The sequence below is a fragment of the Euleptes europaea genome, chromosome 6, assembly GCF_029931775.1.
Source record: "Euleptes europaea isolate rEulEur1 chromosome 6, rEulEur1.hap1, whole genome shotgun sequence".
NCBI classification, from domain to species: Eukaryota; Metazoa; Chordata; class Lepidosauria; order Squamata; family Sphaerodactylidae; genus Euleptes; species Euleptes europaea.
The window spans coordinates 99,981,818-99,999,380 of record NC_079317.1 but is presented as its reverse complement, the minus strand read 5'-3'; the positions used below and the strand labels follow the sequence as shown (position 1 = coordinate 99,999,380).

Below are 17,563 nucleotides of genomic sequence, written 5' to 3'. Positions count from 1 at the left end.
TTCTCCCCACTGATACATAAAAAAAGAAGAGAAGCCTCTCAGTGCTTCAGACCAGAAGATGGATCTGCCAGGGCAGGCTTAAGAGACTTTAGGAGCCTTTCTGCTTTATACACTCATCTATACAAATGCCTACTAATATCCTTGGCAGTCTCTTCAACCAGAATCTTGGGGTTGCCTTTGTTTTTCAAATTCATATTACAGAGATGCTACATGAGATAAGTCTAAAGAATGGAAAAGTTTTTGACTCCATAAAGGAAAAAGATCTGGAGGAGCTCAGCTTGGACTCTGGCAAACTCCATCCTATCCCAACAGGGCCTGTCAGGCATTTCATTGTGAGCCTGGAATGGAAGGAGATACTTACATATTTATTTATCTACCAGCGTGGTGTGGTGGTTTGGAGCGGTGGACTCTGATCTAGAGAACCGGGTTTGATTCCCCACTTCTCCACATGAGCGGCGGAGGCTAATCTGGTGAACTGGATTTGTTTCCCCACTCCTACACACGAAGCCAGCTGGGTGACCTTGGGCAAGTCACTCTCTCTCTCTCAGCCTCACCTACCTCACAGGGTGTCTGTTGTGGGGAGGGGAAGGGAAGGTGATTGTGAGCCGGTTTGATTCTCCCTTAAGTGGCACAGAAAGTCAGCATATAAAAACCAACTCTTCTTCTTCTACCTGCTACCCGGTAGTCTGAATGTTCTACAGGAATAATAAACAAATGAAAACTATACAAAGGAACTGAAAATCCAGTTAAATATTAATCTGAATCAAACAAAAGATGGTGGACTGGCGATGCAAATATGTTGGGAGACAGGCAGCAGTTGAAGGTTCATTGGATAGGAGCACATGACAGGTGGACACACCATTCCCCCTGGACTTTCGGAAAGGCTGCTAATGTATTGTTACAATTGTAACGAAAGCTCATACCCTGCCAGAAACTTTGTTAGTCTTTAAGGTGCTACTGGACTCTTTTCTACTATTGTTGATTAAGAGGGTCCTTGGAGACTACAGCTCCATTCTTAGGGCTTTTCAGCTGAACACACCAAGTCCCTAAGGGAGAAAAGAAACGTATCTGATCCCTGGCTGCATTAAACCAGAGTTCACTGGGGAGAGCCTTCAACTGTGTCCTTAGGTCACTGACTCCATGTTGCTTGAAGGACCAAAGATGTTGATCTCACACTGGGATTCCTTGTTTCTGGACTCTGTGTGTGCCTCCAAATCTCATCTTCTCAATGGGGGAAATGGAACACCTGATACCTCTTAGTTGCCACTCCTGAAGCTCCTTTAGCTAATTGCTGTCTGCTTGAGATCCTGTTGTCTTACTGACTGCCCTGTCAACACTTCTTTTGGTCTTCATATCCTCTTGGGATGCAGGGAAGTCCTCTCCCCTCTCCTACTCATTATGTTGGTATACTACTTCCTATATATGACTGGTTCCACTTCTGGTTAATCTGGCTGCAAAGGCCCAGTGGTGGCAGTGGTTGAACTGGTAGAGGAAGACAAAAGCCTCTCCAGATTTTGGGAAAACCAGGTCAGTGGCACATGCCAGGGGAAGATCTTGGGCAGCCACTGGGGCCCAGATAGGGCTGTGCAAAATAATAATAATAATAATAAAATAATAAAAAAAATCGGGTTCGAGTTTATTGGTCCCAATTTTTTTGGTAAACCCGAAATAAGCCGAATTCCCAAACTGGCAAATGTGGCTTTTTTCCAGGTTTCTCGAAAAAATTGGGTCCAATATAGCCTATGGGGCTTTCTGCGGATCCTGGGGGGCATTTTTGCAGGTAGAGCCCCCAAATTTTCAGTGTGGCTCCAAGGGACTCTCCTTGCAAGAACCCTGTTTTTAATTAAAAAAAAAAAAAGGAATCTGGCTGCATCAGTTTGAAACTCTCAAGCTGCTCTGGGGCAACTAGTTTAAAGTTAGTTTTACTAACTTTATTAGTAGTTAGTTTTACTAACTAGCAAACTAGTAATTAGTTAACTAATAACTAGTTAACTAGTACTAATTAGTAGTTAGTTTTACTAACTTTAAAAAATGGGAATATTAATAAAGATGGGGATGATTTGTGTGTGTGTGCTCCAAACTGATCCACTCTTTTGTCTTTTAGATCCGCACCTCCTTCGAACCATGACTCCTGAGAATATGTGCCACATGACTCCTCCTTCCCGGCTGGAGCATCCTCCACCTCCACCCCCACCACCTCCACCATCCCTCCTCCAGGGGCCACCACCTCACCCACACCAGCAGCAACACAGCCACCACTATCCCAGCATGCAGCGGGACATGTACATGAAGGCGGAGCCATTGATGCCACAGTTCACTATTGGACAGGGCATGTCACCAGGGGATCTGCACCATGCCCAGCAATCACAGATGCTTCACCAGCTTCTGCAGCAGCATGGAACAGAGTGAGTCCCTGGGCCAAGGAGAGACGGAATAGAAAGAGGGTGGAAGCACTACCTGTTTGAACCCCAGTGTTCCTGATGGTTGCTTTCCTCCTTTGGTGCTTCTGATAATGGACATGGTCCTGAGTGGTAGTAAAATGCTGATGTCTTGCTTCAGTTTGAAGGGTTTGCTTCATGTTACAGTAAGAAGGTAAAGGGTGAGCGTGCTGCCTGATAAAAATAGGACAGGAGGTTATGGTCATGTGCTAGAACCAATTTTGGTACAGGGGTGAGCACAGTGACAATTGGACAAATAAGTGTTGCGGTTCTGAAGATGAGAATGCAAAACCACAGTGCAGAATTGTATATGTTTCACTGTTGTGTTTTCACGCAAAGATTCTATCTGTCTAAGTAGACTTTGTCCTCCTTTTTTTCTCTAGGAGGCTGGTTTTTTTTTCTTTTCTTCATCTAAATATCTAACCTTTCTGAAAGAGTATCCTGATTGCAGAAGCAATTTTCTCATAATAGACAGCTACAATCGGTGCTTCAGAGAAGCACGCAAGATCAAATTGTGTCTTCATCCCTGCTTTCTTATTTCTGCTACCCTCCCCTTTGGTTCATGCAATAAATTGCCTTAAGTGCCCTGGGGTATGTAAGAAGTTTTGTTGGATTAATTCATTCAGTGGAGTAATGGTATCCAGAGTTAACACAATTGAAAGTACTTCATGTTCAATTTTATGGTAAAAGCTGCCAGTAAGGAAGGTAACAAATCCTGACCTTGATAGCCCAGGCTATCAGACCTCAGAAGCTAAGTAGGCTCAGCCCTGGTTAGTACTTGATGGGAGACTACCAAGGAAGTCCAGGGTTGCTATGCAGAGGAAGGCACTGGCAAACCACCTCCATCTCTTGCCTTGAAAACACACAGCCCTTTCCACCAACAAGGGGGGTAAAAATATGGAGCAGCAAATGACAATACCAGGAAAATGAAACCATCAATTGCTTTATATTTTTTAATAACACATATCTACATGGGTACTTCTTTGCCTTCAAGTCATAGCTGACTTATGGTGACTCCGTAGGGTTCTCGATGCAAGAGACATTCAGAGGTCATTTGCCACTGCCGGCCTCCGTGTAGCAATTCCGGATTTCCTTGATACTCTCCCATCCCAATCCTAATCGGGACTGGCCCAGCTTAGCTTCTGAAATCTGACAAGATCAGACCAGCCCATGCTATCCAGATCAGGGTACTCATTTTTGAACATACAAAGACTCAAGCTGAAGACTCACTTCACACACACACATACACACCATCCATTGCACTGTCCATTTGTGTTGAACCAAGATAGCTCAGTTCTTCTCCCTTCCCCTGGAATTCCTCCTCCCAGTGGTATCCCATGTGACTCCTTTTATTCTCTGCCAGAGTCAAGAAATTTGACCTCAGCTGATGCTTTCTGTGGCAGGGCAGAATTTCTCTTGCTAGGGTGATCAGGGGAGGGCACATCCAGTCTGCTGTGGTAAACTACGATGTTCCAGACTCCCTATATTCCCCCCTCCCCACATCATTTTATACAGTGGTCACCAGAGTGCCACTGTTGGGTGGCATGGTAAGGCCAGGACAAATAGCTACCAGTTCAGACTTCGTTGTGGAGATGGAGCCAGGGGAAAGGCAATGTTTTCAGAAAGACTTAAAGCTTGCTGTTAGGGTATATTCAAGATTGAATTACCAAAAAAAAAAAATGTGTATTTTAAGAGCACCCTTGTGTTTGCTTTTTAAATATCTCGTAAGTGTAATAATCTTACCCACACATCAAATACTGCTTTTCCCCTTTTCTAAAGCAAAGAGATTTGTGCTGTTGGCTTGCATGCTGATTTCATAGACCCATTTAATTGTTTTTGATATTAATTATTCAGAGCTGAACTAGATGTTGTTTACACATACATGTAACAAACTTCTGATAGCCCCCCCCCCAAATACACAACTTTGAGATGGAGTAGTGTGAAACAAGAGCTCTGATCATGAATGTTTAACTTATTCCCCATTTACCACTTCTGTGCTTCAAATATGTATTTGGAAACTAATGTAGGGAAAAGTAGTTTGTTCGTTTTGTGTGTGGGGTTTTTTTCCCTCCATATTGCCATTGCCAGAAGCTGCTTTTCCTGTAAAGGACTATGCAAGTAAAAATCTCTCATTTGGGTTCACATGATTACATGTTCCTCTGTACAAAATGTCCCCACTGATAGAAAACCAGATGTCTGAGAATAGTGTCCCACAGTGCAAGCAGAGTGACACCATTCTAAGCCCATTGACCTCTGTAGATTTAGAAGAGTGTAAGTCTTCCTAGGATTATACGGATAGTGTAGCCTACTCCCTGATGTGCTTACTTTCTGTGTGCAGAGAAGTTTTTGTATGGAGGGATATTCAAATATGTAAGCATCCATCTCAATAAGAATCTTCTGAACAGTAAAAGCTGTTCAATTGTCTGGGTGTGGGCTGTCTTCTCCCTCCCTCTTAAAACAGAGGCTGGACAGCCATCTGTCAGGAATGTGCTAGTTTTAGATTCCCTGCATACATCCAAGGGGTTAGAACAGACGGCTTATCAGGCTGCTTCCAACTTAAGGACTCTATGACACTATGATATTCCTTGTAGAGATGGTGAGGCTGGAGAGTGAATGAGATTGTCTGTGGTTGGTTGGAACCAGCATCCCTTCTTGGCCCAAACTTAAACAAACGGCAGCTCATCAGTGTCTTGCTATGTGCCCACAGAAATACGGATATCCTGTTGATGCTCTCCTTGTGTTCCCATTACAATCCTTTGGCCCTTTCCCTCACATTTATGAAGAAATGTGGTCCTGGATTGTTCTCCTGCCAGCCTCCTTCTGTCTCAGTGTATCCTTTTGGTCCCCACAGCCTTCAAGTACACCCTGCCAAGAAGAGGAAGCATTCAGGGTCTCCCCCAAGTACTCTTAATGCCCAGATGCTCAATGGGATGATAAAGCAGGAGCCGGGTACGGGGTCTGTGCCACTCAACCCTGACAGAGTCCAAACACCTCCCTGGCATCAGCAGGGGGCACTCTCACCAGGTATGTGGTCTTTGCCCCTGCTTCCTCATAGTATTATCATTATCCAGATATTGTTCACATTCCAAAAAGGGAGAAGTTCCCCAGCATGGGCAGGGAAATGCTAGGATGGAATTAGCAGAATGGCAGTGTGTCCTGGGGGAGAATTTTCTGTTGTACCAAACTGACAGTGAGAAGAAGCAATCACAAACACAGAGAAAAAAGAAAAAGTCCCTGTTCCTAAGTTAGAAATGTTTCAAAATGATTAGAGTTTATGGGAATATCCCATGGCAAGGGAACTCTGCTAAGGCAGGAGGAATAAATAACTTTCTTACAACAGCAGGACAAGCATGTGTTGGTTTTGGGGCACACTTAAACATATCCTTTTCCCATTGTCACAGGTCTGATTCAGGACAACGACAGTTTGAACGGCTCTTACCTAGATCCCAACTACCAGTCTATAAAATGGCAGCCACATCAGCAGAACAAGTGGTCTATTCTGTACGACTCTAACTACAAGGAGCTGTGAGTATAGATGACATCCTTGTGGCTACAGGCAACCTCCTATCCACTCCAGCTGAGAGGATGGTGCTTTGCCAGGTTTCCCTTCACTTAGGAGAGGCACTGCTCTCAGATCCGTGTTTTCCCCTGAAGAAATTAGAGGTTAGTTTAGGTGAAAGGCAGGAACAGCCTCACAAGTTTGGGATTAAACCACCTCATCACATGCAATCATACATTCAATAATATTTACTACTACAACAACTACAGACTAATAATATCTAGAAGTGCTGACCGGTGACATGCGTGGGGGGATCCCTTCCTTTCCCTCCCTCACTTTCCCACCAGGCCAGCCACTCACCCACCAGCCAACTGTCTGCATCACTGCTGCTCCTCCCTCCCCCAGCTGCCAAACTGGCTCACAAGGGGGGCAGCAGTAGTGACTCCTGCTCTTCTGTTTGTAGAGGAGAGATAGTGGTGGTGGGAGGAGGGTGCGGGCTCCCAGTTTCTCCCTGTCCACCTGCAGCACCACTGCCTCCTCTGCCTATGTTGCTCGGGTAGCAATGCTGGCTTCCCTCCACCTACTCTGTCTCATACATACCACAGCTGATGGGCACATGGTCGTGCAAACTCAGAGAATGCTGTTCTGTTTGGTGGAAATTTACCCCCCCCCCCGTGTGTTTTTTTAATTGCAGATTTTTCTGCAAACCTGGGCATTCCCCCAAGTTTGTAAAAATATATGTTTTCTCTCTACATGGCCCTAATTCATAGATTTTGGTATCTGCAGTTGGGCCATGTTTAGAATTAGATATGTTGCTTACTTACAGGCACCTGAAATTAATGTTTGTCATACATACATGTATACCCTGCCTTTCTACCACAATCATGAAGGCAATATACAACAAATCAACAAATTCTAATGGGAAAAGGGTGGTTAAGCAAAGGCACCTCTCCTCCAAGAAGCTGGCAAGTAATTTGATTTCTGGTAGTTAAATGGATGTGAGTCCCCAGCATTGCTACTCTCTCTTAAAAAGAAATCTATTATGTCAGGATTCTTTAATCAGCGCTGAATCAGGTTAGCAACAAAGATGAGGAAAATTAGGCTTAGGAAGAAGAATATCCAAGGAATGTAACAATCAGGGAGAAATGTGAGTGCATGCATGTATCATTTTCATCCTCAGAGTCACTTGGCAGTTTTAGGCTGCAAGTTTAGAAGTCACTGCAGGAAGAGAGAGGGTGACCTGGCTCTTTGGGCACCCCCACAGACTCTTCTCTGAGTCTGAGAACAGCAATTGTTACCATAAAAGTGCTAGAAATGAGGTTCATAGGGGAAATGAATGGAGGCTCTAGAAAAGGGCATGTCAGGTAGAAAAGGAGGGGGAAAGACACTGAGAAGAAGAACGGTGAGGAAAAGGCAAGGAGACAAGGCATATGAAACAAAGGTTAGCTGTGGGGGTATAGTGGGCGTGAGCAAAACAAGGATGGGTAAGTCTTTGGAATCAACAACAATAGAGAAAAGTAAAGAGGAATTTACACATAAAGAGAGCCTAGGCAAAGATACATAAGAAAAGCAAAAGGCCCAGATGCTGTTGAGGGGGAAGTGGGCAACTGGGCATATAAGTGGATAGGGATTGAGGGAGAATCAAGGAGCGGAGAGGCAGTTGGTCAAGGGGCAGCTGGGACTAGACAAAGGAGGGCCACAGGAGGTGAGAGCAAAAGGCAGGGAGAAGTGAGTGAACGCAGCTCATGGGGTGAGAGAGACGAATGTTCGAGATGAAACCACTGTAGATCCTCCCCACATTCCAGAAAGGTGATAGAGAACTGGCAAGCAGCCGGACAGATTCCAGGAACAGCCTCCTCTCAAGAATGCTCCCCACCCCTTGATTTCTATACAGCGTACATCTTCTATTTGGCCCTGCTTTGAGAGATGGGGAAGGGCCCTTGTTGCCTGTGATAGCAAATAAAATGAGATTATTATCTGGCTTCATGAGACCGATGTGGAAGAAAAGAGCCAGTGATGCACTAAGGCCAGCTGTGGCATGAGAGGGAGGCTGCCTTTGCACGGCCCAGGATTCCCAGTGTCCACAGCCGCTTTCTCAAGGTCTTGCCGAAAAAAGTTTATCTGAGGTCCTTCAGGATCTGTAATGGGAGTAGAATATTTATTTAGTGCACTAGCCAAAGGCCAGAGCAGTCTGAAATTTTCAAATGTGTAAAGTTTTAGTAACAGTTTCCTCTGTGTAAGAAAAAGGTCCGTGGAAGTTTAATCACGGTATGCAATGTTGTCATCTGGTCACTGAGTAGTGTCTAGTAGTAAACATGAATTTAATGTTATTTAAATGTATTTAAATAGTTATTTAAAATTATTTACGTTAATCTTTAATAATGCAAAGATGATAGATTTAAAAGTCATTTACCCTGTACAGTTTTTATTTGTTTTAGCCTGACATTGGAGGCAACTATGGCAAAAATCACCACTATTGTTATTTTTGGATCTTTATCCACTAAGTAATTTTATGACGAACTCTAGCATCAAAATATAATGGTTGCAGGTTAGAAGTAAATCTTTCTATTAGATCTTCTAGACATTATTTTATTATTTAATTCCACCAGCTTGGAATCATTACTGTTTACCCAGCTGACCATGGACCCTTTCTGTGACTTTCTGCATAACTCCACTGATTATTTCAAAACATCTTATACTGGCCTTTTGAGACTTGTTGGCCTCAGATTAGGCAACCCCCCACCAACATTTTATAGCTCCAAACTTTTAAGATGCCTGCTTTAAATTTGTGCATTTGACAGTAACAATACAGCTGCAGGAAATTTTGCAGAGAACTCTTATTTTGAGATCAGTGGTGCTCTTAGCTGTACAAAACCACAGAGGCAAAAATATTTCTTAGAAGGTGAAATTAAAATAGCTTTGACAATATTTTTCTGTCTGCCCAATGGCTCTTTCAATTCAAGCATGAAACTTTTGATTTAAAAAAAAGGTTCATCCAGTAAAAATGAATAAAGGGAAATTAAAGCCGCATTAGCTCAGGAAAACTTGGCTGTGAGTATAAACAAAATTTGGCATAGCATTAGCTCATTGAGGAATCCAGTCAACTTGAGTTTTAAATGGTGTTCCAAGGTATGTTAAGATTGAAGCTTCAAATGTAAAAGTTGGTTGTATTAAAAAAAGGGTCCATAGCTCAGCAGTAAGCATATGTTTTGCATTCATAAGGTCCCAGTTGCAATCCCACCCCTCTCCAGTTACACAGATTTCAGTAGCAAGAAAACTTAAGAGTCCAGTTGCTAGAGTCAGTAATATTGGGCTAGGTGGACCAAAGGCCTAATCTAATATTCTAATTAATTAAATACTTTAAGCCCACTTTCCTTGTCTGAATATGCCTCTGGCTTCCTTTTTTGTCGTTTGAAGACTCACAAACTCCTTTGAGCAATTGCAAATCGAGATGGGTAAATCAAAATGAGAATCAGGATTCTCAGGAGATAATCTGTTTACATTCTATCAAATAGCCAATAGCAAGACTGTAGCTAACAAATCTCGAGTCCTGCTTATAGTGAGAAAACCTGTACTGTCACTCCATTTGGCTTCCAAAATGTTCATAATGAGCCCATCTGCTCATCCATAAGGCTTCTATCCCAAGCAGGTTTGTGGAAGTAACTTCACTTGAAAATAATGGGACTTGGGCATCAACCCTAACTGCAGTACTTGGCAAGAAGGTTTGTAAGTCTTCCATCTTTACTATTGGTTCACTTCGTGTTGGGAAGGCAGGGTAGATTTGGAAGGCGTTTCCCTGGCAAATAGAGTACATTTTGATGCTTCAGGTTTGTACCATAGCTCATTTGTATTGGTCAGGTATCATCAAGACGCTCCGGGAAAGTCAACAAAACGCAGCAGGCCATCAAGATTTTCGTCATAAAAATCTTGAAGGGCTTTATCACTTTTGCATTTTTAAACTTGAGTACAGAAAAAAATTGCCCCTAAGTTTAAATTGCAAATTACTTGTGTGGCGCTGACAATTAGGAATGAAAGTTGCATGATTAAATTGTCTGGTTTCCATGCAGTAAGCTTAGGTACAGAGTCTTTGTTCCTTCCTGGTTGCTGCTTTTGAATTTAGGCTGATAACAGAAGTATCTTGAAGGCTTGATGTCCTTTTTCCTCCTCCCCCCACCTCACTACCTGTGGAACAAATGTTCCAATCAGCAAAGGCAATATGGATTCAGTGTTCTTTCCTTACTCTCTGCTTTAAGCAGGCATTCTTGAAAGGGGGGAAACCCTTTAAAAGCACAGCATGAACACTCCATCACTTGAATGTTTATTCAGCACCTTATTTGTAACTGTTTTTTTAAATGCTCCATGCATGGGGGAACATAAGAACATAAAAAAGGCCCTGCTGGATCAGACCAAGGCCCATCAAGTCCAGCAATTTGTTCACACAGTGGCCAACCAGGTGTCTCTAGGAAGCCACAAACAAGCGACTGCAGCAGCACCATCCTTACAGGGCCATCCTAAGCAGAGTTATACCCATTTAAGCCCACTGACTTTATTGATCATGTGTGTGTGTAAAGTGACTTCAAGTCGCAGCCGACTTATGGCGACCCCTTTTGGGGTTTTCATGGCAAGAGACTAACAGAGGTGGTTTGCCAGTGCCTTCCTCTGCACAGCAACCCTGGTATTCTTTGGTGGTCTCCCATCCAAATACTAACCAGGGCTGACCCTGCTTAGCTTCTGAGATCTGATGAGATCAGGCTAGCCTGGGCCATCCATTGATCATAGAAGGGTGTAATTCTGTTTAGGATTTGCCCAGTGATATTGCAGGCATCAGCCAATCAGCACTCTCCATGGCTAGCAGAAACCTTAAGAGCTGGCTTCCTCCTGAAGGTGTCAGTCCTGTAGGGAAATGTGAACATATGCACAAAGACTAGTAAATACATTTTCCCACCCAGCAGGTTCGTCACTCAAGGAACATACATCTGTGCACAGCCTTATTGTGATGAGAGCTGTCTATTTTTGAGCCTGCTTAAAATACTTTTAAGTATAGCCCAAGGTGGCCAAACTTTAAAAAAATAAAATAAAACATGTGTGTGGAAGGAGCTTGGGATGACTTCTCTTTCAGCACCTCCCACTCCACTTGGGCGGTTTAAACCATTCTGAGTACTTCCTCTCTTATTGGAATTCTCCCTTGTTCTTACAGGCAAGAATAAAACTCTGCCCCTTGCCTGAGCAACATGCCATCTTTACAAGAGCAGCCTCTGGTGGTCACATACAGTCAGAACAGCTATTTGAGAAAAGTATTTAGAGCAAGTGTGTTCAGCGCTTCTTCCGAACATTTCTCCGCTGTCAAGGAAGTTAGGAAATAGAGCAAGATCAGAATGAAGCATGAATTTCTTAGGATGGGAGTTTTGAAAAACCTACCTTAGATGCTGCTTGCTTTGCACTCAGCTCTTCTTTTTCTTTTAAATAAATAGTGGAGATGGATGAGATTCATTTTTCCCACCCTGGGGGATAACGAGGATGGAGGCGTCGGACTGCTTCAACAACGATAATGCTGAGGTGCAGAGAGTCAGAGAGCATGTTGGGAGTATTGAGAAAAATGGCCCAACAACTGCCTCTTCCACATTTATAAGCAAAAAGAATCAGGTTTTGCACCTCGCTGGGGTCATGACATGTTACTTCTTGTTACACGAGAGTGGGATTTTATACGCAGCCTCTGCTCCCCAACTCCACGTGTTGATTTGAAGGTCTGAATGGAAACTGTTCACAAAACTTTTTTTAGGGTTATTGATTGTGTGGAGAGCTCCCTACAAATGCTCTGAATTATTAATCAACACTTGGAGGTCAGGAACAGAACAGTCTGCGTGATTCCCCTCCCACCTCCCTTACACACATTGAAATAATGTTTGATAAGGGCAGTTGTTTCCATTATCACACATGGAACTGGCCTAGTAATAGCACCTTTGTAGTGGAGTCACTTTAGAGTATTTCAGGGGCTCGCCAGCCTGACTTTGGAGCATTTTTCACGGTAGATTTTGCTTCTGTCTTGCCATGGACTAAAAAAAAACACACGATTTAAATGTTTTTTCATGGCCGCGATTTATCCCTGTCAATCTTGATGTAGTTTTGGTTTTTCATGGGAACAAAGCACGCTGTATTTGACAACGGTTTGGTCTGTCCCTTTTGCAGGAGGTGCTTCAGATCTATGCAAACTGACTTTATTTCAGTTATTTCTGCTGGCTGCAGAAGGGGATGGGGGAAGTTTGAGTCACCCTCCCTAGACTAGATCCAGTGATCTTTTGGACCAGCTACTGAAACAATAAATAAATCCCTTATCTAAGGTGATCTTTCATCTTGTTCTGCTGAAATACTCTGGCCAGAGTTTATTTTAGAGCAAAAGGAGAGTGGGCTGTTATCTTTTCATGACCTGTCTGCAGAGAGATAAATAAAGCTGGTGGACTATATTCAGATTCAGACCAGCTGGCATAATGAACAATAAAATACACATCACCACATTCTTCCTCCCCTTTATCTCCCCCTTTCCAGGGCCAACACAGCAGCAAATCCTAAACCGCAGTGCCCTGTCATGGAGATGTTGGCTCACTGCAGCACCCTTGGTCTATCTAGCAAGTAGCATAAGAGGGATACTAAGAGGAAACCTAAAAATGAAATATTCCTTGGCAGTCACCCTAAACTGTGTGGTTAGACATGTTTTGCTTGACCATTTTGCTATCTGGTCTGTGACCTATAATCATACATACTGCACTGGATGCACCAAGATGAAAACAGATTAATAGTGTCTATCAAAAATTATAAAACGTAGCTGTTCACAGACTTGTCATTTATTTGTTTGCTTACTTGTTTAAAACATTAATGTCCTGCTATTCCAGCCATAGTTCTTGAGGTGACTTTCAATATAACACCAATAAATGGTGCAAACCACCCCATAAAATTCTGGCATCCAAGTACATAAGTAATTAACAACCCTGCTAGCCATAAATAATAGAAGCAGTAAACTCTGGATCAGTAAAAACATTTATGAGCCATAAATGAGCTGCATTAACAAAACTTGGGGCATTAAAACACCTAAATTAAGTGTCAACAGCATCCTGGGAAAATGCAGTTTCGACTGATGCTTAACCATCAAAAGGACAGGTGCCAGGCAAAGGGAGGGAAAGATGAGATGACAAAACAAAAAGGCACTGTCTCCAGTAGCCATCCACTGTACCTCTGAAGTCAAGGGCATGGAGTGCAGGGCCTCTGAAGATGATTTCAGTAATTGAGCAGGTTCATGTGGGGTCAGGGATGCCCAAGGAATTTCCCTTTTCCAATCAGAAGCATACTGCTCAGGGTCTGACTAATCCAGGATACATGGACCTGCCACTGCTTCTTCCTTGTAATGTCTAGCTGAGCATGGAACATGTAATATTGTACTATGTACTGCCTCTGCTGACAACCAGTGATATGATTTAAATGTCTGGCAATGCACAACAAGGTGTCCTACTGTGCATTTTGTTCAGCTATATGAGAGGAAGAGGGGAAGAGAGAAGGAACGAGTCAGCCCCTTCTCTCAAAATAACTTGTTAAACCCTTGCTGTAGATAATTACAATACCTGCTGGTTATTTTCAGCCAGTGACCTGTTTCATTGCGAAGCAGAGTTCTAAGGGTGGGCTCTCTTTGTTGAGAGGATCAGCTATAAATTTTGTTTAGAATCATTCTGGTTCAGCAGTGGATGACTAACATATGTCTTGATTAATTTTCAACACAGCTATCGGCCTGGAATGTTACATGGGGTTGTTCCAGCTGTAGGTGGAGTTCATTTAGCAACATCCTCTGTTCACAGTAAAATGAAATCCTGCAAAATCATCATCAACATCTGTTGGGTGATTAACTTGATTTTAAAAAAAGCCTTGCTCCAATAAGAATCATGCTGTGTGTTCACAAGCAACAGGTTACAATGCTGGAAGCATCTCCATTACGGCTGAAATGAATACAAAATAAAGCATTCAGAATTGCCATGGGAATGGCCCTAATTTCATAAGAATTAAATGGTACACCAAACTACACATTTTGCTGAGAACTGAGGCATTAGTGACCTACGTTGTAGCATTGCAAATTGCTACAATGCTACGTTGTAGCATTGAAAAATGCAGACTGGAGATGCCTAAACCACAGAATTTGCATACATACACAATAAGATTGTACCCACTAACCAAGTTTTTTGTTTGTTTGTAGAATTTGTATTCAGGTTTGGGCAAAATTTGTCACATTTTAAATTTATGAGACCTTTCACTTTTGCACAAATCCTGGGGTATGCTTTGTATAGTACCACAGAGATGTAAAATATAGGCGCATCATCTTACCTTTCAAAGAACTGTATATCTGCCTGGGACCACAACATTTTCTATAGGACAAAACATAGAGTATGATATGTGAGAGGTGTCATGTATCTGGAAATGTTGGTGGTGTCTGTTGTCCTGAGCCTAGTTCCTCTGTCTTCCAAAGAGTCATTGGTTCATAGGATTACCCTTGAGAGAAAGGACCATGGATTACATGTTCCTAGAAGCCACTAACAGAGGTGGTTTGTCATTGCCTGTGTCTGCATAGTGACACTGGTGTTCCTTAATGGTCTTCCATCCAAATACTGACCAGGGCTGACCCTGCTTAGCTTCCAAGATCTGATGAGATTGGGCTATCCTTGCCTAGCCGGGTCAAGGAATAGTGTGCTGACCTGAAAGGATTAAATTGTGAGACAGTTTGATGGGCTTTTTTGGTTCTGAAGACCAATGTTTTATATTCTGAAGGGTTAGAAGATGGTTTCCAACAACCTTTTTCTTTGGAAACTGAATGTCAGCAAATCCCACACAAACCTGGGAGCCGGATAGCACAGGTATGGAGAGACCACTAATGTCCCCCTGTTTCTGGCCAGACTTTGTAATTCTGGTACACAGGACAGGAGAGGGTTGTACCAGTTTGGCACAAGGCTCTTGTAGTTTGTGCCTGTTGCGTGTTAGGTAAATATTCACGGTTCCTGTTTAGGCTTCTGGTTTTCACCAGATGGTGCCAAAGTCTGATATCTTTTGGCTTGTAGATATTTTCTGTGAGAGTTCTCATTAGTGGGATGCTTTTGGGTCAATTTATAGAGTATTGGTTATTTTTCTTGATGAGGTGCAGTGTCGTGATTTCTGTCTTCTTATTAGGTATACATTTTAGGTAGTGTTACTGATGGCATCCTAGTCAAAGGATGGGATCAAGACAGTCCCTTCAGGAAGACCTGACTTGTTTATACATTAAAATCAGTCTCAAGAGACTGTGATTGAGATTGGGGAACGGGTGCATAACTCTTTCCTCTCCATCATTTTTTTTCTTCAGCTTGCCACCTTTGCTTTTCTTTCTGTGAGGTTCAACTTGTATGTGGTTATGCATCTGGAACATCACAGTTGCAGGAAGCAGAACAGAAAAACTGTTTTGAACAGAAAAACAGCCAACAGGGAAAGGGTTAGACAAGCTCCCCACCCCACATTGCTCTTCTGCTCAAAATTGCAGATTCCTAAGACTTGCTTTTCATTTTAAAATTTTAGAGCTTTGTTGCATGTTTACTGTTAACTAGTTTACTGTTATCAGCAGATCAGATTTTAATTGCAGCAAAGAGACCTGTTGAGTGTTGCAAGCAGAGTATATAAATGGGCCTAGGAACTGGTAGATTGTTTCAACAAATATCCCAGACCAGAACCATCTGGGGAACATACTCAGAGGTCTTAGACTGAGATGGTTGTTTCCATGTTTAAGTAGAATTTTGATGTGTGTTGGAAACAGATTGCACAGATAGGAAAAGACTTTACAGGCCAGTCAAAAAATCTCTATGTTTAGCTGTGATGAATTTGGCAACAAATGGGTGCGAGATTTTTTTTTCTGTTTTAAGATATGTGTTTGTCAACTATCAGCCTGAGCAGACATTAACCAGAACATCTTTGAGGGGCTCCCATTTGTTTGAGGATGCTTTCCCTCTCCTGTAATTTCTTTCTCTCCTTTAATTTCTATTCTTGAGTGGCAGATCTGATATAATCACAGTGGAATACAGAAGCCACGCACCACATAGTCAGGCCTGAAGAGAAATGATGAGGAAGGAAGTGTGTCTGCCTGCTCTTTCAGTGGTAGAGGGGAATAGTTTGCTGTTTGAGTAGCATAGGCTGGAGAGAAAGAAATGAATAGCAAAATGACAGACCAAAAATGTGAGGAAAAGGGGTGCGAGGGGGAGAGAAATTCCTCTCATACTTTTCGGAGAAGGTAGCTTGTTATGTGACCACCATCTGGTTTTTGTTCAGGGCACATCTCTGGCAGCTCAGGGTTCCCCTTTTGCTATGAGGAAGAACTAAGTGGCTCCTTACAGAGCCTGCCACGGATGTACTGACGACACACATCCACTCTGGCGTGTCTTAGGAGGACTCTTAGGAAGATAATCAACATGCCCACGGCCAGCCTTCAGTTTGTTCTGCCTGAAGTAAAGTATTTAAAGTCTATTCTAGTCATCTCTCTGGACAAACACATACAAACCAGCACTGGATCTTGCAAGTGCTGGACTCTTCCTGCCTGCCCCTCTTGTTGCCAGTGACTTGTCTTCTTCCACCATCCCTCCCTCCACCCCTTCACTCCCACCCTCCTATTGCTTGATGAAGCCCTTGGATTGATCCTTCCTCTCAACAACCTTTCCCAAGCATATGGGTGTAAAGTAGGATTGCAGTACTTCATCAAGTAAACCCATTGAATTTAGAAACCACATCGTAATCAACTCCTATAATTAACTGGGCAGCAGCTTCATTAATTTTTAATAAAATATTTCATTAATTTTTAATAAAATATTTTAAATAAAGCCCCTGGTAATAATGGCAGAAGATGCTGTCATGAAAGATGAGAGGTGGGGGAGTGAAAGAGGATGCCTGTTGCAACAAAGGCAGATATCCTCTAATAACAAAAAAGGAGTATTGTTTCTGTTTTCCCCTCATGTGTGGATTTAATCAATTAATCGAACATCTGACATTACCATTGCTCCCCCTAGCTCAGTACTGTGTACTTAAATTGGCAGTAGCTCGCCAGGGTCTCGGAGAAAGAGATATTTTTAGACATATTTTAAGCTAGAAATTCTAGGGATTGTGTTGGGGATCTGCTGAATGTCCATACAATTAGTTGATTAAATGGGAATGTCAATACAATCAGTTGATTAAATATTCTTTCATAAAGTTACAGCCCTCATTTAATTATCAACAAACAATGTGCCTGCTGAATGTTAGTTTAAGACTGGAATTGATCCAGACTATCAAAAACCTATTGCCAATGAAGCTGGAAAAAAAAAACTGTATTGGCTTCTAAAACTCTGCATACTGGTGAATTTCCATGAAAGTGTGTGGTCCTTTGGGAGCTCCTTCAGCTGTTTGTTTGATTATCGTTAACTTTTTGTTTTATTGAAGGCATTTTAAAACCTGCCTTTCTCCAAGGAAGCACTCGGCTCTTTGATCAAGAGGCACCTTGAGTCAGGGAACAAGGAGCGAAGAATGAAAGAGATGGGCCTTTTCAACAGAAGCAGTTTTATTTAGTATATTTCCTATTTTTAATTTACTCCAGCACATGCTT

At 42.6% G+C, this 17,563-nt stretch overlaps 1 protein-coding gene across 1 annotated transcript in view; it reads left to right on the top strand.

The window, feature by feature from the left end:
* The window catches only part of MYRF (myelin regulatory factor), a 131,921-nt gene that overhangs the window by 75,550 nt on the left and 38,808 nt on the right, over positions 1–17,563 (top strand). The window contains exons 5-7 of the mRNA XM_056851053.1: positions 2,105–2,405; positions 5,290–5,462; positions 5,840–5,963. Coding sequence (XP_056707031.1) covers positions 2,105–2,405; positions 5,290–5,462; positions 5,840–5,963 — 598 coding nt within the window. The remainder of the gene's footprint in view (positions 1–2,104; positions 2,406–5,289; positions 5,463–5,839; positions 5,964–17,563) is intronic.